The sequence below is a fragment of the Dermacentor variabilis genome, chromosome 7 (assembly GCF_050947875.1).
Source record: "Dermacentor variabilis isolate Ectoservices chromosome 7, ASM5094787v1, whole genome shotgun sequence".
Taxonomy (NCBI): Eukaryota; Metazoa; Arthropoda; class Arachnida; order Ixodida; family Ixodidae; genus Dermacentor; species Dermacentor variabilis.
The window spans coordinates 64,986,031-65,003,818 of NC_134574.1; the positions used below are offsets into that span (position 1 = coordinate 64,986,031).

At 48.2% G+C, this 17,788-nt stretch overlaps 1 protein-coding gene across 1 annotated transcript in view; it reads left to right on the forward strand.

Annotated features, from left to right (window-relative positions):
• The first annotated feature begins 4,946 nt into the window (after nt 1-4,946).
• Nucleotides 4,947-17,788, forward strand: part of LOC142588674 (putative phospholipase B-like 2) — a 38,455-nt gene continuing 25,613 nt past the window's right edge. The window contains exons 1-2 of the mRNA XM_075700495.1: nt 4,947-5,173; nt 9,608-9,854. Of these exons, the coding sequence (XP_075556610.1) occupies nt 4,947-5,173; nt 9,608-9,854 (474 nt within the window). The remainder of the gene's footprint in view (nt 5,174-9,607; nt 9,855-17,788) is intronic.

Sequence of the window (17,788 nt, forward strand, 5' to 3'; positions counted from 1 at the left end):
AGGTATCTGTACAGGAAAAACATTGATTCACAGTGGAGGAAAAGAAGTAGGAAGCTTACCAGCAAGTATGTGGCCTTTAGGGTGGGCAACATAGCAACAAAGACGGTCAAGCACAAAGTCAGAGAGGCTGAAATAATCTCATGGGCGGCGGCAATGGAAAGGAAACCTGCCGTGAGTAACCACTTAAGAGGAAAAAAACGAAATCGGGAAAGAAACAATTTATGATAACTGAAAGGGAAGCTCATTACTTTTCGAAGCGAGATCGGGATGCCTTAGAACACGTACCTATAAAGGGAGATATAAGAAGGAACAAGAAGCATGTACTTGCTGCGGTAAAGCTAGGGAAAATATGGAGCCATGTTTTATTAGAATGTGAAGACGTCTACCCAGCGGTCGATTTAGGCACCACTGGCCTCCTTGAAGCCCTTGGGTTCAGCGGGAGCAATGGAAAAGCAAACATGTCCGCAGTAGACATTAGTAAGAGGCGATTGGAGGATTGGTGCACGAAAAGTAGGGAAACAGCAAAAAAAACGGAGAGGTACAAAAGCACAGTTAGCAATAGGGCATCAGAAAATTTGGGTGTGGGAGTTCATACTGTTTATTTTTTTATTGTTTAAGTTAGGTAGGACATTAAGCAGTGTAATAGCAAGAGCTTCGGGGCGCAACCCACCGCCCCGTTCCAAAGGGGACGCTCATAACATCCATCCATCCATCCATCCATCCATCCATCCATCCATCCATCCATCCATCCATCCATCCATCCACAGCCACGGCGAATGTTCTATAACAATGTCGTCTGCTACTGGACTAGAGGTGTCCACAGGTCTTACCACGCGAACACCAGGACGGGGGGATATATCTACCCAATAGACAGCCGTTCGGCTTTTGGGCAACACCGAGATCCGAACCCAACACCTGCCGCATACGAGGTGGCTGTTCAACCAAAAGGCTACGGTATCGCAAGATGGTTCAACATACACATGAAGCACGTGAATAATATTCAAGCTTACATACAACCTGTAGTGCTTAGAAGAAGAAACAAAAAGACGCACTTCAGTAATATGCACCTCTTTATACGTATTAAGCGCTGTTCAAATGAGAAAGACTTCTGATCTTTTACGTACCTCAGTAATAAGGGGCCTATGAAACAAGCTTTATTGATGCGCCCCGGGATGATCTTTAAGATGTGCCGTTTCTTCACGTTAACCCAAAGAATGATATATGAACGTTTTTGCATACCGGGGGCATTGTGCTCACTAGGAATGGATACTGCGGTTCAAACGAGAAGATCCACCGGATATACAAGTAAGCACAAAAGCATAAAACGACGCGAGCTTATTCCTTCCTAGGAATGCTCGAATACTGCTGCGTGTCAGGTTGCATTCACTAAAATCTCAGTGCATATTCTATGCCCACTCTCTACCCGCGGCGACGGCTTAGCGGCTATGGTGTAGCGCTGCTTAGCACGACGATGCGGGATCAAATCCAGGCCGTAGCGGCCGCATTTAGATGGGGGCGAAATTCAATAACGTCCGCGTCCGGTGCACTTGGGGAACGATCCCCTTGTGGTCGAAATTAGTCCCGAGTCCACCCCTAGGGCGTGCCTCATAATCAAATCGTGCTTTTGGCACGCAAAGCCCAAGAATCTAATTCACTCCGAAGTCTCCCACTACGGCGTACTTCTTAATCAAATCGTTGTTTTGGCACGTGAAACTACAGAATTCATGCCCACCTTCTTGAAGAACCTGCATGCAGTGCGCCCTTTCCAATGGCCAGCCTGCTCCGTTCTTTCTTTTTCCTTTTATTGCAATAGCAATTAGGTGAACACTCCAGGCACATTATATTGAATAGCAATTAAATGGGCACTCCAAGCGCATTTCTGCCCTCGCCGTCGCTGCGAGGCTATGTGTAAACTTCAAGGGCGATAAAATCGTTACTGCGCGCCGTATGTTGCATGTGGGAGTGAAGAAGTTTACTCACTGCAAAAGGCAGAGATGTCGCCGGGAAAGTGAAGTATCTTATCTGGCCTGCTACTCTGCCCAAGTGAAGGAGAACAAATAGGGTGAGTGGACGCTGATGATGGGAGAAACGAGATGAAAGAACACATCGCGAGGGTGTTAAAGGCGTGCGAGGGTTATCCAGTGATCGCGTCTCAATCTCGCGCACGCAAGCAAGGAAAGCGGAAAGGAATTGTGCCGTATTCCATGAGCTTAAGGCTATATAGGGGGAGGGTAAGGAGGGAGAGCGCGTTCTAGCCCGGGTGGCCGAGCGCGTTCGCCTGGGTCGCTGTATCTTGAAAGCCATCAGCGACGAGGACAGAATTCACCCGTGCGCTCTGCTTTCACGGCTTAGTTCGTATTGATGCAAGAGGCAGCACGAACGTGAATTCGCTCACTGCGGCTGCCGCGTTTCCTCATTTCCAGCTCATGAGAGTGGCCTGTTGGGCTAGTTGGTACATGGTTATGCTAGGAGAATGCCAGCAAACTTGAGAGTAGGAAAAAATCGAGAGGCAGACATAGACAAAGAGACAGGAAGGTGGCTGGACTAACAACTGAACTTTATTCATGAAAACGACGTCCCCCAAGTCCGTACTGAACATGCGCAGGCACAACCAAACAAAAACACAAGAAGACACCGTACCAATCCGCTCACTCGAAACTGGTCAAGCGTAGCATAGCCTCTTTGTGCTTGTCGAATGCGGTGGAAAAGAGTTGTACGCATCTAATGCAAGACAGTGCCGCCCAGCAAGAAAGGAGACTGTTAGCGGCAGGCTATCCAAAGACTTTGATCACAGCAGTGGCTGAATCTGTGTACAAGCGTTTGAAAAAGAAAAACAGGGAGGATCGCGAAGTGCGCGACAAAATAAAAAAGAACTTGGTGGTCATGCCGTATGTACATGGCATTTCTCATAGATTGAAAAAGGTTGCGGCAAGAAACGACGTCAGTTTGGTTTGTTCTGCGCCTTGTAAGCTTGCAAAACTTTGCAGTAGGGTCTCGCAGCACAGTTCGCGAAAGAGTACGTGCAATACCAAGCATGTTGTGAAGCACCGCACGTGCGACACATGTGTAGTGTACAGTATTCCTTTGACATGTGGTAGAGATTATATAGGACAAACCGGCCGCTGTGTCAATGATCGCATGCGTGAGCATGCAAATCTAATACCCACAGGCACAGGAGGGAATCTTCCGCTGCATTCTAAGGAGTGCGGTTGTAATCCTATCTTCAATGACGTTTCAATCTTGGCGAAGGCTAAGACTCAGCAGGAAAGAGAACTGATTGAAGCCTATCGCATTTATAAACTTGGCCCCGAGAAGTGTGTAAGCGCGCCATCTGTGTTCCTAACCAAGAAAGAGCTATTATTTCTTGATAACTGTAGACGTGTATAGATATGGTGTTGACCGTGTTTTTGTTTGGTTGTGCCTGCGCATGTTCAGTACGGACTTGGGGGACGTCGTTTTCATGAATAAAGTTCAGTTGTTAGTCCAGCCACCTTCCTGTCTCTTCGTCTATGTCTGCCTCTCGATTTTTTCCTACTCTCAAGTTTGCTGGCATTCTCCTAGCATACTCATTTCCAGCGTTTTGACAGCGAATTTCCGCAGTGATCAAGTTAGACGTGTTCATGTTTCCCTGTGCGCGCGTGACACCATGCTTGTTAATGTAATCAGGATGTGGACGTTTAAAGTTTATACGGCCGATAAAACTACTATCATTACTTCGTATGGTTGTCTACTCATTTGCTATTGCTGCGGATGCTTCGGCTTTCGGGCGAAACTGACTTTTTCGCCGACGCCAACGGCGCCACCGTGATGTTCGGTACTAAGCCTAAGGGCGACAACACCGTCGCAGTGCTCCCTATGCTATATGTGCAAGTGAAAGCAGGCGAGGGGAGCCTACGATTGCGGCTAAATCTGGCACATGCGAGAGAGGAAAGCGCAGAGGAAACGCGCCGCTTCCGTCGCAGGAAAGACCTTAGGGGATGGGAAAGGGGGAGGGAAGCGGCGTTGTGCTCTGGGAACAACTGCGTATATTACGACTGGACACAACGGGAACTGATGCTCCCGGCTCCATCTCGCGCGCGAAAGGGAGGAAAGCGGTGAGGCAGCGCGCGAGATAGGGATGGACGCGGCTTTTACTCCCCCAGCAACAACATACTTTGCGCGCCGTACCTCGAAAGCGATCTGAAGACGGGGCAGACCTTTGTGCATGCTGTGTTCTCGCTTCTCAGTTTGCGTTGAAGCGATAAACAGCACGAAGGTCAACTCCCTCGCTGCTGCTGCTGCGTTTGCTCACGACAGCCGTTTGGCAGCAAGTGTCTGCAGTCATCGAGTTCTGTGTTCATCTTTGCCGGTGTGCGCTGACGCCATGTTTGTTAATTTATTTAGTAAGAGAATGTTTGCAAGATTATGCGGCCAATAAAACTAGTATCATTACTGCGTATAGCTGCCTACTCATGTGCTATTGCAATCGATGCTGCGCCTTTCGGGTGACACTGCAACATTTTTTCACGGGATATTGCTATTTTTTAATATAAAATAACAATATAGAAAATGCGTCAGTTATTACTGAGCATTTCCTTCGAGTGAGTGCCTGCCGTACGTACTAATCTTCAGGCTCAGATTTCCTAATTTCCAGGGATCATCATCACAATTGCCAGCCGAATAATTTGCAAGGTGTAACGTCATGCCTTCTGCGTAGTCAGTGTAGGAGAAAACTTACCCCGTATGATATTTCGAAAAATTACACTTGTGACTTTCATAGAGTTCAAGAAGTATGTATTATCAGACGTGGGCATGAAAATAATCAATACCTTAACTGCGTCTAGTGTAATCGTTGTACTAGAAGCGTTGCTTTTGATCTGTTGGCTACGAAAAGTGAGTCTCGAGTTCTCTATCAATAGAAATCTTTCAACACTTTCTACATGCAATAGCCCTGACGCAGATTCGCAATGGACCGGAATCATCTGCCTGTGGTGATAGCACTGGCAATCTGGGTGAGCAGCACGATGATTGCATCGCAAGGACAAGCGCCCAAGTCGGCATGGGTGGCGCTGGAAACCGGTTCTCAGAAGCTGCAGATACAAGACGGTCAACCGCAGGATGCAGACTTCTCGTCTGACTCACCTCTACTGCCCGTCGCGTGGGGAACCTTCAAGAACGACATAAACGAGAGCGGGTATGAGCAAGTAGTCATTATTCGCTACATAGGTGGTCTCACGTAAAGGGTGGCCTGCCACAGTGGCGTGTTTTAGCAAACGCCAGGGAGCTGTTTCCTGGCATAGTCCATTCACATATGCATGCTGGGAGCCGCACACATCTATGTTCTACAACGACACGTTATTGGACTAGTTAGCGATATTGAAAAATAAACATATTTGATGCAAAGTGCACACCACATAGAGAAGACAAACACAACACGCGTTATGTCGTGTTCGTTGTTTGCGTGAGGTGCATGTTTTGCGAGCAACATGCTTATTGCTGAGCGATGTGCAAAGTGGGCCGGCGTCATGTTCCTGCGTTTTAATCATCTGGAACGGTGAATACGTCAGAGATGTAGTGTAGTTCAAAAGACCGATGTTTGTTCGATAATAATAGAACTGGTAACGGCAAGACTCTTGAGGCATGTAGAGGTCCAACGACGCACTATAGGCAGGCATATTCTTAATCTGGGGAGGGAGTGTATTGTTGATATTCAGTGCGTCTTCCTGGGTGTTGTCGCATGTAAACTAGAATAGTCTCTAAGGCTCCCGGCAATATTTTTATCCCTGAGGCGCCATTTTTAACGGGGGGAAGTGGCCTGGACGAGGATTCGAAATTGTGAGCTTGACCACAGAAATCCGATGCCATAGAGGTGATGTTAGGATACAGGGAGATAGCGACTTGGATTAGAGAGTAAGCGGAGGTATGCGATATTCTTCTTGATATAAAGAGTTCTTTAGGACTCTTTTCTCCTGGCAAAAAGGGTATATTATACAAGGTTTTGCTGCCAAGGATCCCAGCGCTCCAAATGCGCGATCTCCAAAGCCGCAACATAAAAGAAAGACTACAAGAATGCTTCGTGCGGCGCGTGATTTAACGATTCAGACGGTCCAATGTGGATATCTAATAACAGGCATATAATAAAGCTGCCTTGTTTCAACCTTTAAACCTGTTTTGAAAGGGACCCTGGTGCCACCAGGTACACTAAATCGGAAGTGTTCAGTATGTGTTGTACAATACTTGAACACACAAAGAAACGGCACATGTCACTCATCGACTGTGCGTGGTAAAAAATTAACCACCGTTCAATGCTTACTTACTGAAAAAGTAACACTAAAAAGCCATAAAAGAAGTTGCAGTTTCTCGCGAAAGGCGAACTATCGATTGCGATAGCGAATTAGTAGACAGCTGTACGATGTAAGGAAATCAATTTTCATGGGCCGTATAAACTTCGAAACATTCCTTTACTAATTGAATTAACAAGCATGGTGCGAGCGCGCACAAGCAAACACGAACACATCACACTCGATAAGCGCGGGAACTGGCTGCAAAACGCTGCACGCTGGTGTCGGCAAGCGCGACGGCAGCATCGAGCGAAGTGCCCTTAGTGCGGTTTATCGCTTCAACGAAAGAGGCGCGTGAACACAGCGCATACAAAGGTGCGAGCCATCTGCAGATCGCTTTCGACATGCGGCGCGCGTGACCGCGTGCGGCCGTACAAAGTACGCACTTATTGGTCGAGTCGAAACTGTCCGCGCCTTCCTCCCGTGCTGCCTTCATGCATGTATGGCTTGCCTCCATACATGGCACGTGATGTTGAGCCACGATCGTCAGTGCCGCTTGCGCCCGGTCCCGAAATTAACGGACGCTTCCGGAGCGCGACACGTCCCCTCCGACCTTTCCCATTCCCCCATGGCCTTTCGCGCGACGGCAAAAGGCGCGTTAGCTCTCCGCTTTCTCCTTCGCGCGTGCCACATTGAGCCGCGATCGTCGGCTTCCCTCGCGTGCTTTCACTGGCATACACAGCACACGACGCGCGGCGATGGTGTTATCGCCCTTGGACTTCATACGGAGCATCACGGCGACGGCAAAAAATTTCTTGGAGTGTCCATATAATGGCTATCACAAGGAAAGTGAGAAATTTACGAAACTTCGCTATTGTTTGTGCAAGACGCAAATTAGCAAAAATTCTGAAACTTTGTAAGTAAATTACCTAACTTTAAAATCTGTTGACTTAAAGTTAGATCAGCAGCTTTCATAACACTGATTTGCGACAAGAATTCAATGAATTACAAACGCTTCATTGCTTAGCAGATCGAGGCGCCAATTTTGTCGATGGCACCGCCGGATGGACACCCTCATGCGATCTGTCATTCAGTCATCTGTAGAACAGTAACAATTATCCAGTCATGAATTAGTGGTCTGCATACTGCACTCATTTTGCCATGGCGAGCATCTGAATTCTCACAGCTATCGCAATCCTTAGTCAACGTATTAATGCTCTTCCTTCCTTGGTCCCTTGTTTCTGCTAACAAAGTCATACCAGTTGATGACAAATTCTAGATAAGCACTTGAGCTCAACTCTTAACGAAGTGGCGGTTCAATATTGCAGATAGCTCTACATGTAAAAATCCGTTGCTATGATTATTCGTACAAATGCGACCTACGTGCACGGGTATCCACATTTAAACACTAATGCATGCGAAAGTTGATACGAATTGCAGCACGACACTTTGTGTGTAGAAACCGGCCGTCACTGTACGTTCTCCCCGTTTCAGGGAAGCCAAGTTACCTCACTAAATTCACCAAATTTGTTCGCTTTCAATGATCTAGTGGATGCCGTTTACAAAACCGCGATATCTGTTCTTGATGCAGAGCTATTATGTTTGTAAACTTCATGCTTCTATATTTTTTTCGAAATTTCGAATCTTTGAAAATGTCTTTACCAAAATTCAGGCTCTAAACCCAAATTCTGCTTCCAACAGTCATTAGAAGTTAACTTTATCTTTCAGGCTAATTTCGTTAAAATCAGTCCCGTGGTTATCCCAGAAAAACGTTTTTGCGTTTTACATAGATTTGAATGAGCCGCGTGGGAGTAGGGCCGTAGCTGAAACTTCCTGTTAACGACATTCTCGTTTGTATGTCCTACAGATTAATAGCACAAAGAGCACCTTCGGCTTCTATTTGAGCGACTGGGTATACACGGCCTCGTCTTAAAGCCACAGAAATTCATGTTCGGAGTCGAAGCCCCAGGTTTCTTGGCCATCGCATCTCACCCCAAGGCATCAAACCACTGGAACCACTGGAATCACAGGCGATCGAGGACTTTCCCTCTCCAAACTCCTTCCGAAACTTGCGCGGGTTTCTGGGGCTCATAAATATTCACAAGCGCTTCATACCGTCCTGTGCGCATGTTCTGCAGGCGCTCACCGAGCTGTGACTCCAAAACCGCCAACCTTACACTGGTCCTCCGAGCACCAACACTCCTTCCATGAAGCAAAAACGCGGTGGGTGACTTCAGTGTTGCCGATTCATCCGTTGTCCAACGCCCCAACTCGCCTTATGGTGACGCGTCACCATAAATGTCAGCCTCGGTCAGTAGTTATTCGCAAAGGGCAACCTTACCGCGATACCCACGTGGCAACAAACGCTTCCGCCACTGTTTCCGCCCTGATGTCTTGTAGCGGTGTCGCCTCAGGCCTCCTTGATTACCGTTGGACACACGTGAGGAGGTACCTGAAACGTTGGCAAAGCAGAGGAGGCCCAATCAAGTCTAAATGCACCTGGTCGAAACGGCAGCACCGCTTAACTCGTGTCGCGGACCCCTTTCACGACTTGACAGGCTCAGCAGCTTCTTGTCCAGCTTGGAACATCTTTGTTGATCCGTGGCCAGGCGAAGCGGTCTGTGATAAGCCACTGTGATGATATGAGGCCGGGATGGCTTAACCGTGCAGTTAATCGAACATTGGTTACCGAAACTGACGGCGCACGAACGGGCGAGGAGCTGCCTGCGATGTAACGCACGTCACCAATGTTGTTTAGTGTAGCAGCGCCTCCGCAAACTGAAGTGACGATGCTTCGTTCCTTCGGCCATTCACACCTGAGCCTCGGGCATCCTATGGGGGGGAAGGGTGCCCTTGTAGCACCCGTCCGTCACTATACGTTGTGAAAAATCTTGAATCAGCAACTGGCCTACACCCACACTCTGCTATGTCATGTCCCCCTGCTGTTTATTTAAAGTGAGGTGGCTGGCTGACTGGGGCGCCACCACATCCACTCGGCAAACCTGCTTCTACTTTGAAATAAAGCCAGTCGACTCTCCGTTCATAGCCTGTAAAAACGTGTATTACTTGCCTCCGCTAAACCGAGCTCCCAGCACGTGTACCGACAGATGCTTGAAATAAGTTTTTAGCTATTTGCACAGTGGGGCTTTGAGGAAGCAAAATATATTGCCCTGATGACTCCCAAACCACTTTTTATTGTTCTATAGAGAAGTACGGAGATAGTTGTGTCTAGAACGCCCTAACGTTAAAGAGTGTGTCTCATGCAGTATTTTTTTCTTAGAATTGTGGGATGCAATAATTTATTACAAGCCTCACGTAGCTGCTATCACTTTGATCCCCAAATTCAGATGGGCGTTCCTTCAAATCGAGACCAATGAACGTGCGAAGGATGAAGTTCAAGCTTATGCAGCAGGAGCCCTGGAGGCGTACCTCACGCGGCAACTGATCGAGAACCACTGGACAAACATGTTCGGAGGGTACTGTGACAGCCAACCCGAGTACTGCCGTGGTTTGGAGAAATTTTTCGCCGAGAACAACAAATACTCACAACAGCAGCAGCACCTCCGAAGACATAACGAGTCGTTTTGGAACATGGTAATGTACCCTGCTCTACTCGGTACAGTATTATACCTGCTCAAAATCCACTGAGGCTGAAAAAGTGAAAGATTGACGTGGTTTAAGTGTCCCTTAATTTGACTTAGCCGTGCTGTAAACTGTATATATTTGTGGGTCGGTCAAATTAAGGTACGTTGCCCTATTTGCTAGGTATGCAATAGTATGTACTGACACGTGTATTTGTTTATCTTTTTCGGCTGACCACTTTTCAGCGTCTAACAAATATTATCGCTCAGCGCGGGACGCGCCCGCATGTATCAGAAATTTGTCTAATGTTATCGATGTTTCCACCCGGTGTATTTGTCACCCAAGCTTGTGCAATCTGATTGCTTGTGCGATGCGAATTGTGCAGAATTTTCTGGAGAGAGAGAGAGATAGCACTTTATTTACACCCGTCAGAGAGTATGGGTGATCGGGTGAGACGCAGCTCTCCCTATCACCGTCTACCTCCCCCCTAGACGTCGGCCGGAATCAGTTGGCTTCCGGCGGCGGCCTGGGCTTGACGGATGGCCTGTTTTTGGGCTTTCTCTTCCTGGCTATGGAGGGAGGATTCCCATGACTCTCTGTTTCCATGTAGGCCGTTTAGTGCTGGGCAAGCCCAAAGCATGTGATTTAGCGTTGCTGTGCCTTCACAGTTTTTACATTTTGGAGAGTGCACCTCAGGATGCCATTTGTGCAGAATATACGGGTTTGGGAAGGTACCTGTCTGCAGTTTTCGCCATATTACCTCTTCCGGCTTTGTGAGAGATCTATGGGGGGGAGGCAGAGTTCTCCTCCCCATTCTGTAGTGTTCTAGAATTTCTCTGTATGTGGTTAACTCTCGCTTTTTGGACAGGAAGTAATCTGCCTGCGCTGGGGCCCGGTGTGTGAGTCCTCGGGCGACCTCATTGGCGATCTCGTTCCCTGTGAGTCCACTATGAGCGGGTGCCCATATTATCCTAATTAGGTCGTTAGGTACGTTCTCCTTGCCTGCTTGCAGAATTTTGCCGGCCTCTTTGGAAACCTTACCTTTGTCATAGGCTTTGATTGCAGTTTTAGAATCGGTGATGACTATTCTAGTTGATGGGTGTGTGATTGCCAGGGCAATCGCCGCCATCTCTGCCTCATCTGGTGAAGAGTGTCGTACGCTACAGCTAGAGACTAGCTCGCCTTTGTCGCTCACTACTACTGCAGCATAATGCCCTTCTGGGTATTCTGCCGCATCGGTGTACACTACCCCTTGTGTTTGGAGGAGGGAGCCTTGGAGTCTTTGGACCCTGCTTCTCCTGCGTTCCTTGTTGTGTATGGGGTGCATGTTTCTTGGGATAGGGGTTATTCTTAACTTGTTAGCAATTTCTTTGGGGATGACGGTTATCCTATCACGTGATTCTGGGTTTTGATAGCCCAGGTTTCTGAGGATGGATCGGCCCGTTTTGCTGCCAGTTAGTCTGATATATTGTGCCGTGAGTTTCGCCTCGCACATTTCCTCTAGGGTGTTCGACACTCCTAGGTTCAGAATCATCTCGGTTGATGTGCATGCTGGTAAACCTAGTGCTGTTTTGACACCTTTCCTGATGAGAATGTCTACCTTGTCTCTCTCTGCTTTAGTTGTTTTTAAGTACGGGATAGCGTAGGTGATTCTGCTAATGATGAAAGAATGAACGAGCCTAAGTAGGTTTGCCTCTTTCATCCCCGCGTTTTTGTTTGCTATCCTCCTGAGAAGCCTGCATGTTTGGTTGGTCGTGGCGTCTAGTCGGTTAATTGTTTCGGTGTTTCTCCCATTTTGTTGTATCCACATACCCAGTATCCTGATCTTGTCCACCCTTGGTACCGGGGTGTTGTTGACCAGGAGCTGGATATTGACCTGCTGCTTGCCCATGATGAGCATCTCCGATTTTTCCGGCGAGCATTTTAGCCCTATGGGTCTCAGATAGCATTCCGTTTCCCATATTGCCCTTTGTAGGGTGCCTTCTATTTGGCCATCGCTCCCCCCTCTGTCGACCCAAAGGGTGAGGTCGTCAGCATAGAGTGTGTGGCAGAGGCCTTCTATCTTTCTGAGTCGTTCTGGCAGCCCGATCATTGCAATGTTGAACAGGGTAGGGGAGAGCACTGATCCCTGCGGTGTTCCCTTGTTGCCTAGCTTAATGTTTTTTCTTATAGTGCCCCCGATTTCTATGTTCACCGTTCGGTCCGTGAGGAAGCTTTTGATATAGTCGTATAGCTTGCTTCCAACATTTAGGTGACTGAGGTGTGACAGGATCGCTCTGTGTTTGACGTTGTCAAATGCTTTGCTGACGTCCAGTCCGACTATGACTCTCGAGTCGCTAGTCTTCCGTTCCAATACTTGTTCTTTGAGTTGTAGCATGACGTCAGTTGTGGACAGTTGTTGTCTGAAACCAATCATGCTGTCTGGGTAGAGTTCCTTACTTTCCAAGTAATCGTTGAGCCTAGTCTGTATGACGTGTTCCATGAGCTTGGCTACACAGGAGGTTAACGAGATTGGCCTAAGGTTCTCAAGTTTGAGTTCCTTTCCTGATTTGGGGATGAGGACTAGATTTGCTGTCTTCCACTCCCCGGGTATCTCCCCCCGTTCCCAACACTTTTGAAAGAATGCTGTCAGTTGCTGGAGGGAGTGGTCATCGAGGTTTCGAAGCATCTTATTGGTGACCCCATCTGGGCCAGCCGCGGTTTTTCCGCTGAGCCTGTTTAAGGCAGCTTGGACCTCTCTTAAGGTGATTGGTTGGTCCAGCTCTTCGTTGTTTTCGCCACTGTAGTCGGGCAATGTTTCGGTGTTTGTTTCTCCTATGTACCTGTCTTTAATCTGGTTTATCATATCCTCCTCCGACCCCTGGAAATTGTGGGTTAGTCGTTGCATTTGTCTCCTGGTCTCAGCTTTGGTGTTGTCTGGGTCTAAGAGGTGTCTCAATAGTTTCCAGGTGGTGACGGAGCTTAATTGACCGTCTAGTCTATCGCAGATGTCGTTCCAGTGTTGTCTATTTAGGGTTTGGGCATGGCTCTCAATTTCCTTGTTGAGAGCTGCTATTCTTCTTCTCAGGTTACGGTTGCCCCTTTTTTGGGCTAGCTCGGTTTCTGCTTCGTTTTTCTTCTGCCACAGCTGTCTCATGTGGCTATCAACCCAGTTTTGTTCCTCATCTAATTCTACTTCCTCCTCAGCCTCTTTGCACGCCCGCTTGATGCCATTGGTCCATTCAACTATGTCGGTGATCGCCCCACAATCCGCTCCATTGGTTCGGAAGGACTGCCAGTTGATAGATTTTAGGATTTTTCTCTCCCGTTTGATGTTTACTCCGTTTTGGACAACGATCTCTATGATTCTGTGGTCACTGCCCAGGTTCTCTCTCGTGTTGTGCCAAGTAGCCTCAACGTCCGCTCCGACCATGGCCAGGTCGGGGGAGGTGTCGAATGACACGCTGTTCCCCTGCCTTGTCGGTGCGAGTGGATCGTTGAGGAGTGTTAAATTGCATTTTATCATAGCGTCCCATAATTCCCTTCCCTTTATCTGGGAGTGGTGGTATCCCCATGCTTGGTGGGGAGCATTAAAATCCCCTACTATTACGAGACGCTGCTTACCCTGTGCTAATGCTTGCGCTTTGGCAAAGAGCTCCCTGAAGCCACAGCCTTTCCTTAGTTTAGGAGAGCTGTAGACGTTTATGACTAGCAGGCTGCGTTCTTTCCGCCTCTGCGGTATAATCTCCGTTAACACATAGTCAATCTGCGTGCATCCTACCTCATGCTGTATGACGGTGATATTTCTCTTCACCAGGGTAGCAGTCTGAGTGTTTGGCGACTGGCCTGGGTATGTTTTGTATCCGCTGAGTTTAGCGTTTTTCCCACACTCTTGCAGCGCGATGATGTCGGGACCATCGCATCCCGCAAGGTAGGCTTGGAGAACGTTTCTTTTTTTTATAAAGCCCCTACAGTTCCATTGCCATATTGTGTTTGCCCTAGTGTTGAGTCTGGCCATGATTCAACCGCAGAAGGAGTTGGTTTTGCTGTTCTGCCAGTTGATCAAGTCGAGTTCCCATTGGGATGACTAGTTGGCTGAGCTGGGCTGAGAGTTGGTCTATCCTCTCCGCGTTACGCTGGGTAGCTATGGCCGCCTGCTGTACTACCTCTTTGAGTTGCTGCATGTCTACCTCAAGTTTTTCTGCCCTGCCCTCTGCGATTTCAAGGCCCGAAGCGGTCTTTTTAACTCGCTTTTTCTTTGGTGGTGCAGATACCTCTTGCTCTGATTCGGACGACTTATCGTCCATGGCATCCTGACGCGCTGCCGGTTTTCTAATGAGTTGAGCCTTGAGCTCAGTGTTCTCCCTTTGCAACTCGATAACGTGATTACGGAGCTCCTGCATCTGAGCTACTGTTTGCTCCTGGTAAAGTTTCCATTGCTCCTGTTGCTGTTTCATCATTTCGTGTTGTTGTTTCATTTGCTCTTTGAGCTCCCTCACTATGTCAGAGTCATGGGAATTCCCCGCTTCCCAGCCTACCTTTTTGATGGTTGTTGTCCCTTGCTTCTTTGGCGGGGTGGGGGTGGCCTGCTGTGGTAGCCTCGGAAAGGATGCTGACCGGCGGCGCTCCTTGCTCGTGGCCCGCGTCTTGCTAGCGTCCCGCCGGCTGCGATGCTCTGGTAGTTTCTTCTCCTCCTCCTCCTGTTGCTGCAGCTTCTCCCATTGTCGTTTCTTAACGATGTATGGCGTTCTGAAGATCCCCTTGCAGGTTCTGGCGCCAGTGGGGTGCGGTTGGCCGCACAGCTTGCAGGTGGGGTTGCAGTCGTGTCCCTCGCTTGGGTTGGGGATGCCGCAGCCTCTGCATTTCTCTTCCTTGCTCTCGCAAACGTCGGAACGGTCTCCCAGGTCTCCGCACTTATAGCATACGTCGTACTTTTTTTTGTACAAATAACAGTTCAGGATGGCACCTAGACATTTGATTTTCCTCGGTACCTCCTTGGTGGCGAATGTGAGCATGATGGTCTTGCTCTGTCCTAGTCGCCTGATCTCCAGCACCTTGGGGTTCTCCTCATGTTCTGCTATCCCCTGCGTGATCTTTTGCAGTGAGGTCTTTAGTCCTATGCCGTGGATGACGCCTCTCGAGAAGTCGTCGGGTACTGCCAGGTGAACGGTTACTTCGTGCACTTTTCCTTCAATCTCCAGGTTTGTGAGGCGTAGGAGCTTGTCTCTTGCCTCCGTGCTGGGGGTGAAGAAGACCAAAATTCCTTGCTTCTCGTTCTTGACGAGCTGGCACGCCTTGTTCCATTCAATCTTCGCAGTTACATGTATGGCTTCGGTCAGGGTTGGTCCATCGTACTGTTTGACTACCATGCCTCCCTTGGGGCGGAAAATGATTCTCCATCCATTTTCGGGAAGCTTGACTTGGTTCGAGGCGATCGATTTCTCCGCTTGCTGTCTGCCGTCGCGCTTCGCTGATGGTGGTGGGGTGTCTTCTGAGACGCGCTTGGCGTTCCGTGCCCATTTCTCCTCGAGGTTGCATTTGTTGAGTACTGTGATCCAATCCGGGGCGTCGAGCTCGCCCTGTTCGGCGCTGCGACCTTCCACGGTGATATTCATTCCTTCTGTTGGCTGCCGCACAGCTGACGCGGCGGCACCGGGGGCTTCGGTAAGCCTTAGCCCACGTGAGGCCTAGTGGCCGGCGTTCGTGTTAGCGCGTCGGCACCACGGCTGGCAGACGTGTGGCTCTAAGGTGGCGAAAAATCCACTTACGGACCAAACGCTGGTGTCCGCAGAGTCCTCGCAGCTTCCGATTGATGATTTTAACCAGCTCTGGTCGATCCGTCAACATTTGCCGCTAGAAATCACTGCAGGAAGACAGAGCCGACGTGATACACGTCCGCTCGTCACGGCCCCCTAGCGGCGATCTCAGAATTTTCTGGAAGATACGCGGGAACCACTGATTACTGTGGAACCTTCGATGACTCATGTATAAAAGCCGACGCGCTTCACCGGCAGATCAAATTTTCGACGATCGCTGACTGTGCTCACTGCTACCGTTGTCCTTTCAGTGTAGCCTGCATTTGAGGGCACAGCTTCGCCCAATAAAACGCTAGTTTAGTCAATCACAGTTTTGCTACCTTCTTCATCGTCACTTCCACGTGACATTACCTTAATTGTCCTCCCTTCGCCGAGAAGGCACAACCGTTGTCTAAGGTAGTAAAAAGAAGTTTATGCTTTTCAGCAGGCTACTAAAGAGGATGGTCGAAATGAAAAAAAAAATCAATCTTGTGTACTGAAAAATGCAAATGCAACGTACGCTCTTCAATAATGTAATTATGAGGTTTTACGTGCCAAAACCACTTTCTGATTATGAGGCACGCCGTAGTGACTCCGGAAATTTCAACTACCTGGTGCATCTAAATCTAAGTACACGGGTGTTTTCGCATTTCGCCCCCATCGAAATGCGGTCGCCGTGGCCGGGATTCGATCCCGCAATCTCGTGCTCAGCAGCCCAACACCATACCCACTGAGCAACCACGGCGAGTTGTACGCTCTTCAAACCCTATACGAATAGATGACGTCCTTGACAATGTCTGGAGGATCAAAGGAAGTAGAAACTTAGTCTTCTTAATAACATTCAGCGCTCCTTTCCTTAGGCATTTTGTTCCAAAACGCCTTTTAGTTAGAAGATTGCTTCCCTTAATACGGCCTGCGTGGTTTTTGCGTTTGTATAGGAAAGGCCAATCTCGTGGTTAGAAATCTTTCAATCACTTAAAGAATAAATTTAACATGTAATATTCACTGAAAATAATACGAAATAGCTGTCGTGTCAACGCTCTTGGCTATATATTTCGTGGCTATATGGCTATATATTTCGTGCTGACATTATTTGTGCAGAACGCTGCGCACTGAGTAGTCCTTGCTCGCACTGTGTCACTTTCCTAACTGTGCTTGCGCATCATTCAGAATCTTCAACGCTAGTCGCATCTGAGTTGCTACTGTGTTGTTCGACTCTTCTTATTGCCAGTGGTAGTCTCTGCGCAATATAGTAAGATCTACGTGTGCTCATGCTTTAGGACAACTACAAAGAAACAGGACGAAAAGAAAAATAATTTTGCAGCCTTCAAAAATTTTTGTATTGCATAAGCTAAACGATGGAGACATATTTCAGCATTTCTTCATAGCAGGCCTTGGAGCTAAGGTGGCGAATTCGAATATTAAAAGTTGCGATTCCGCATATAGCATTACTATAATTGTCAAGCCTAAATCAGATAGTGGTGTGTGAAATGGCTCAATTCATACATTTTTTTTCATCAAGTCGTGCCCTGTTCATCACAGTAGAATGCCGTTTCGAAAACACAGTTCGCGAGAACGCTAGACATTACGGAGGCTACCTGGTACACCCAAACAGTTCTTATCTTCTTTCCACGGCAAAGGATAGAAACTTAGGAAATGTAAACTAGCGCCATACGGATTCCCGAACCGCCAATTGGCGTCGTATCCTCATATACTTAAGGAATGTTTATTCGGGTGAGCTACAAGTGGGAGTGTATTGATACACTTATTTATTACATGTCTAAGCCCTCACATATAGCGGTACTTTATTCATGCCGTCCAATGTGTTCCCCACATGCTCGCGGCGCGCCATGGTGGCTTCGGTGTTGCGTCGCTGAGCCCACGGGTGGTGCATCAAAGGGCGAAAGCGGCGGCAGCACTTTGATGAGGGCGAAAGGCGAGAACGTCCTTGTAGCTTGTATTGCGCGCAAGTAAAAAAACAGAGGGTAGTAAAAATAATACGGATGCGCTCAATACAGCACGCCTCATGTCACAGTTTTGGCGCGTAAATCTCAAGAATTCAATTTTTGACATACTTTCAGCGTTTGATAGCTACAGTGAATGTTCTGATTTTGTGCACAAGCTAAAGCGTACTGGGAAAAAATTGTTGCATTTTTCAGTGCCTACGAACAA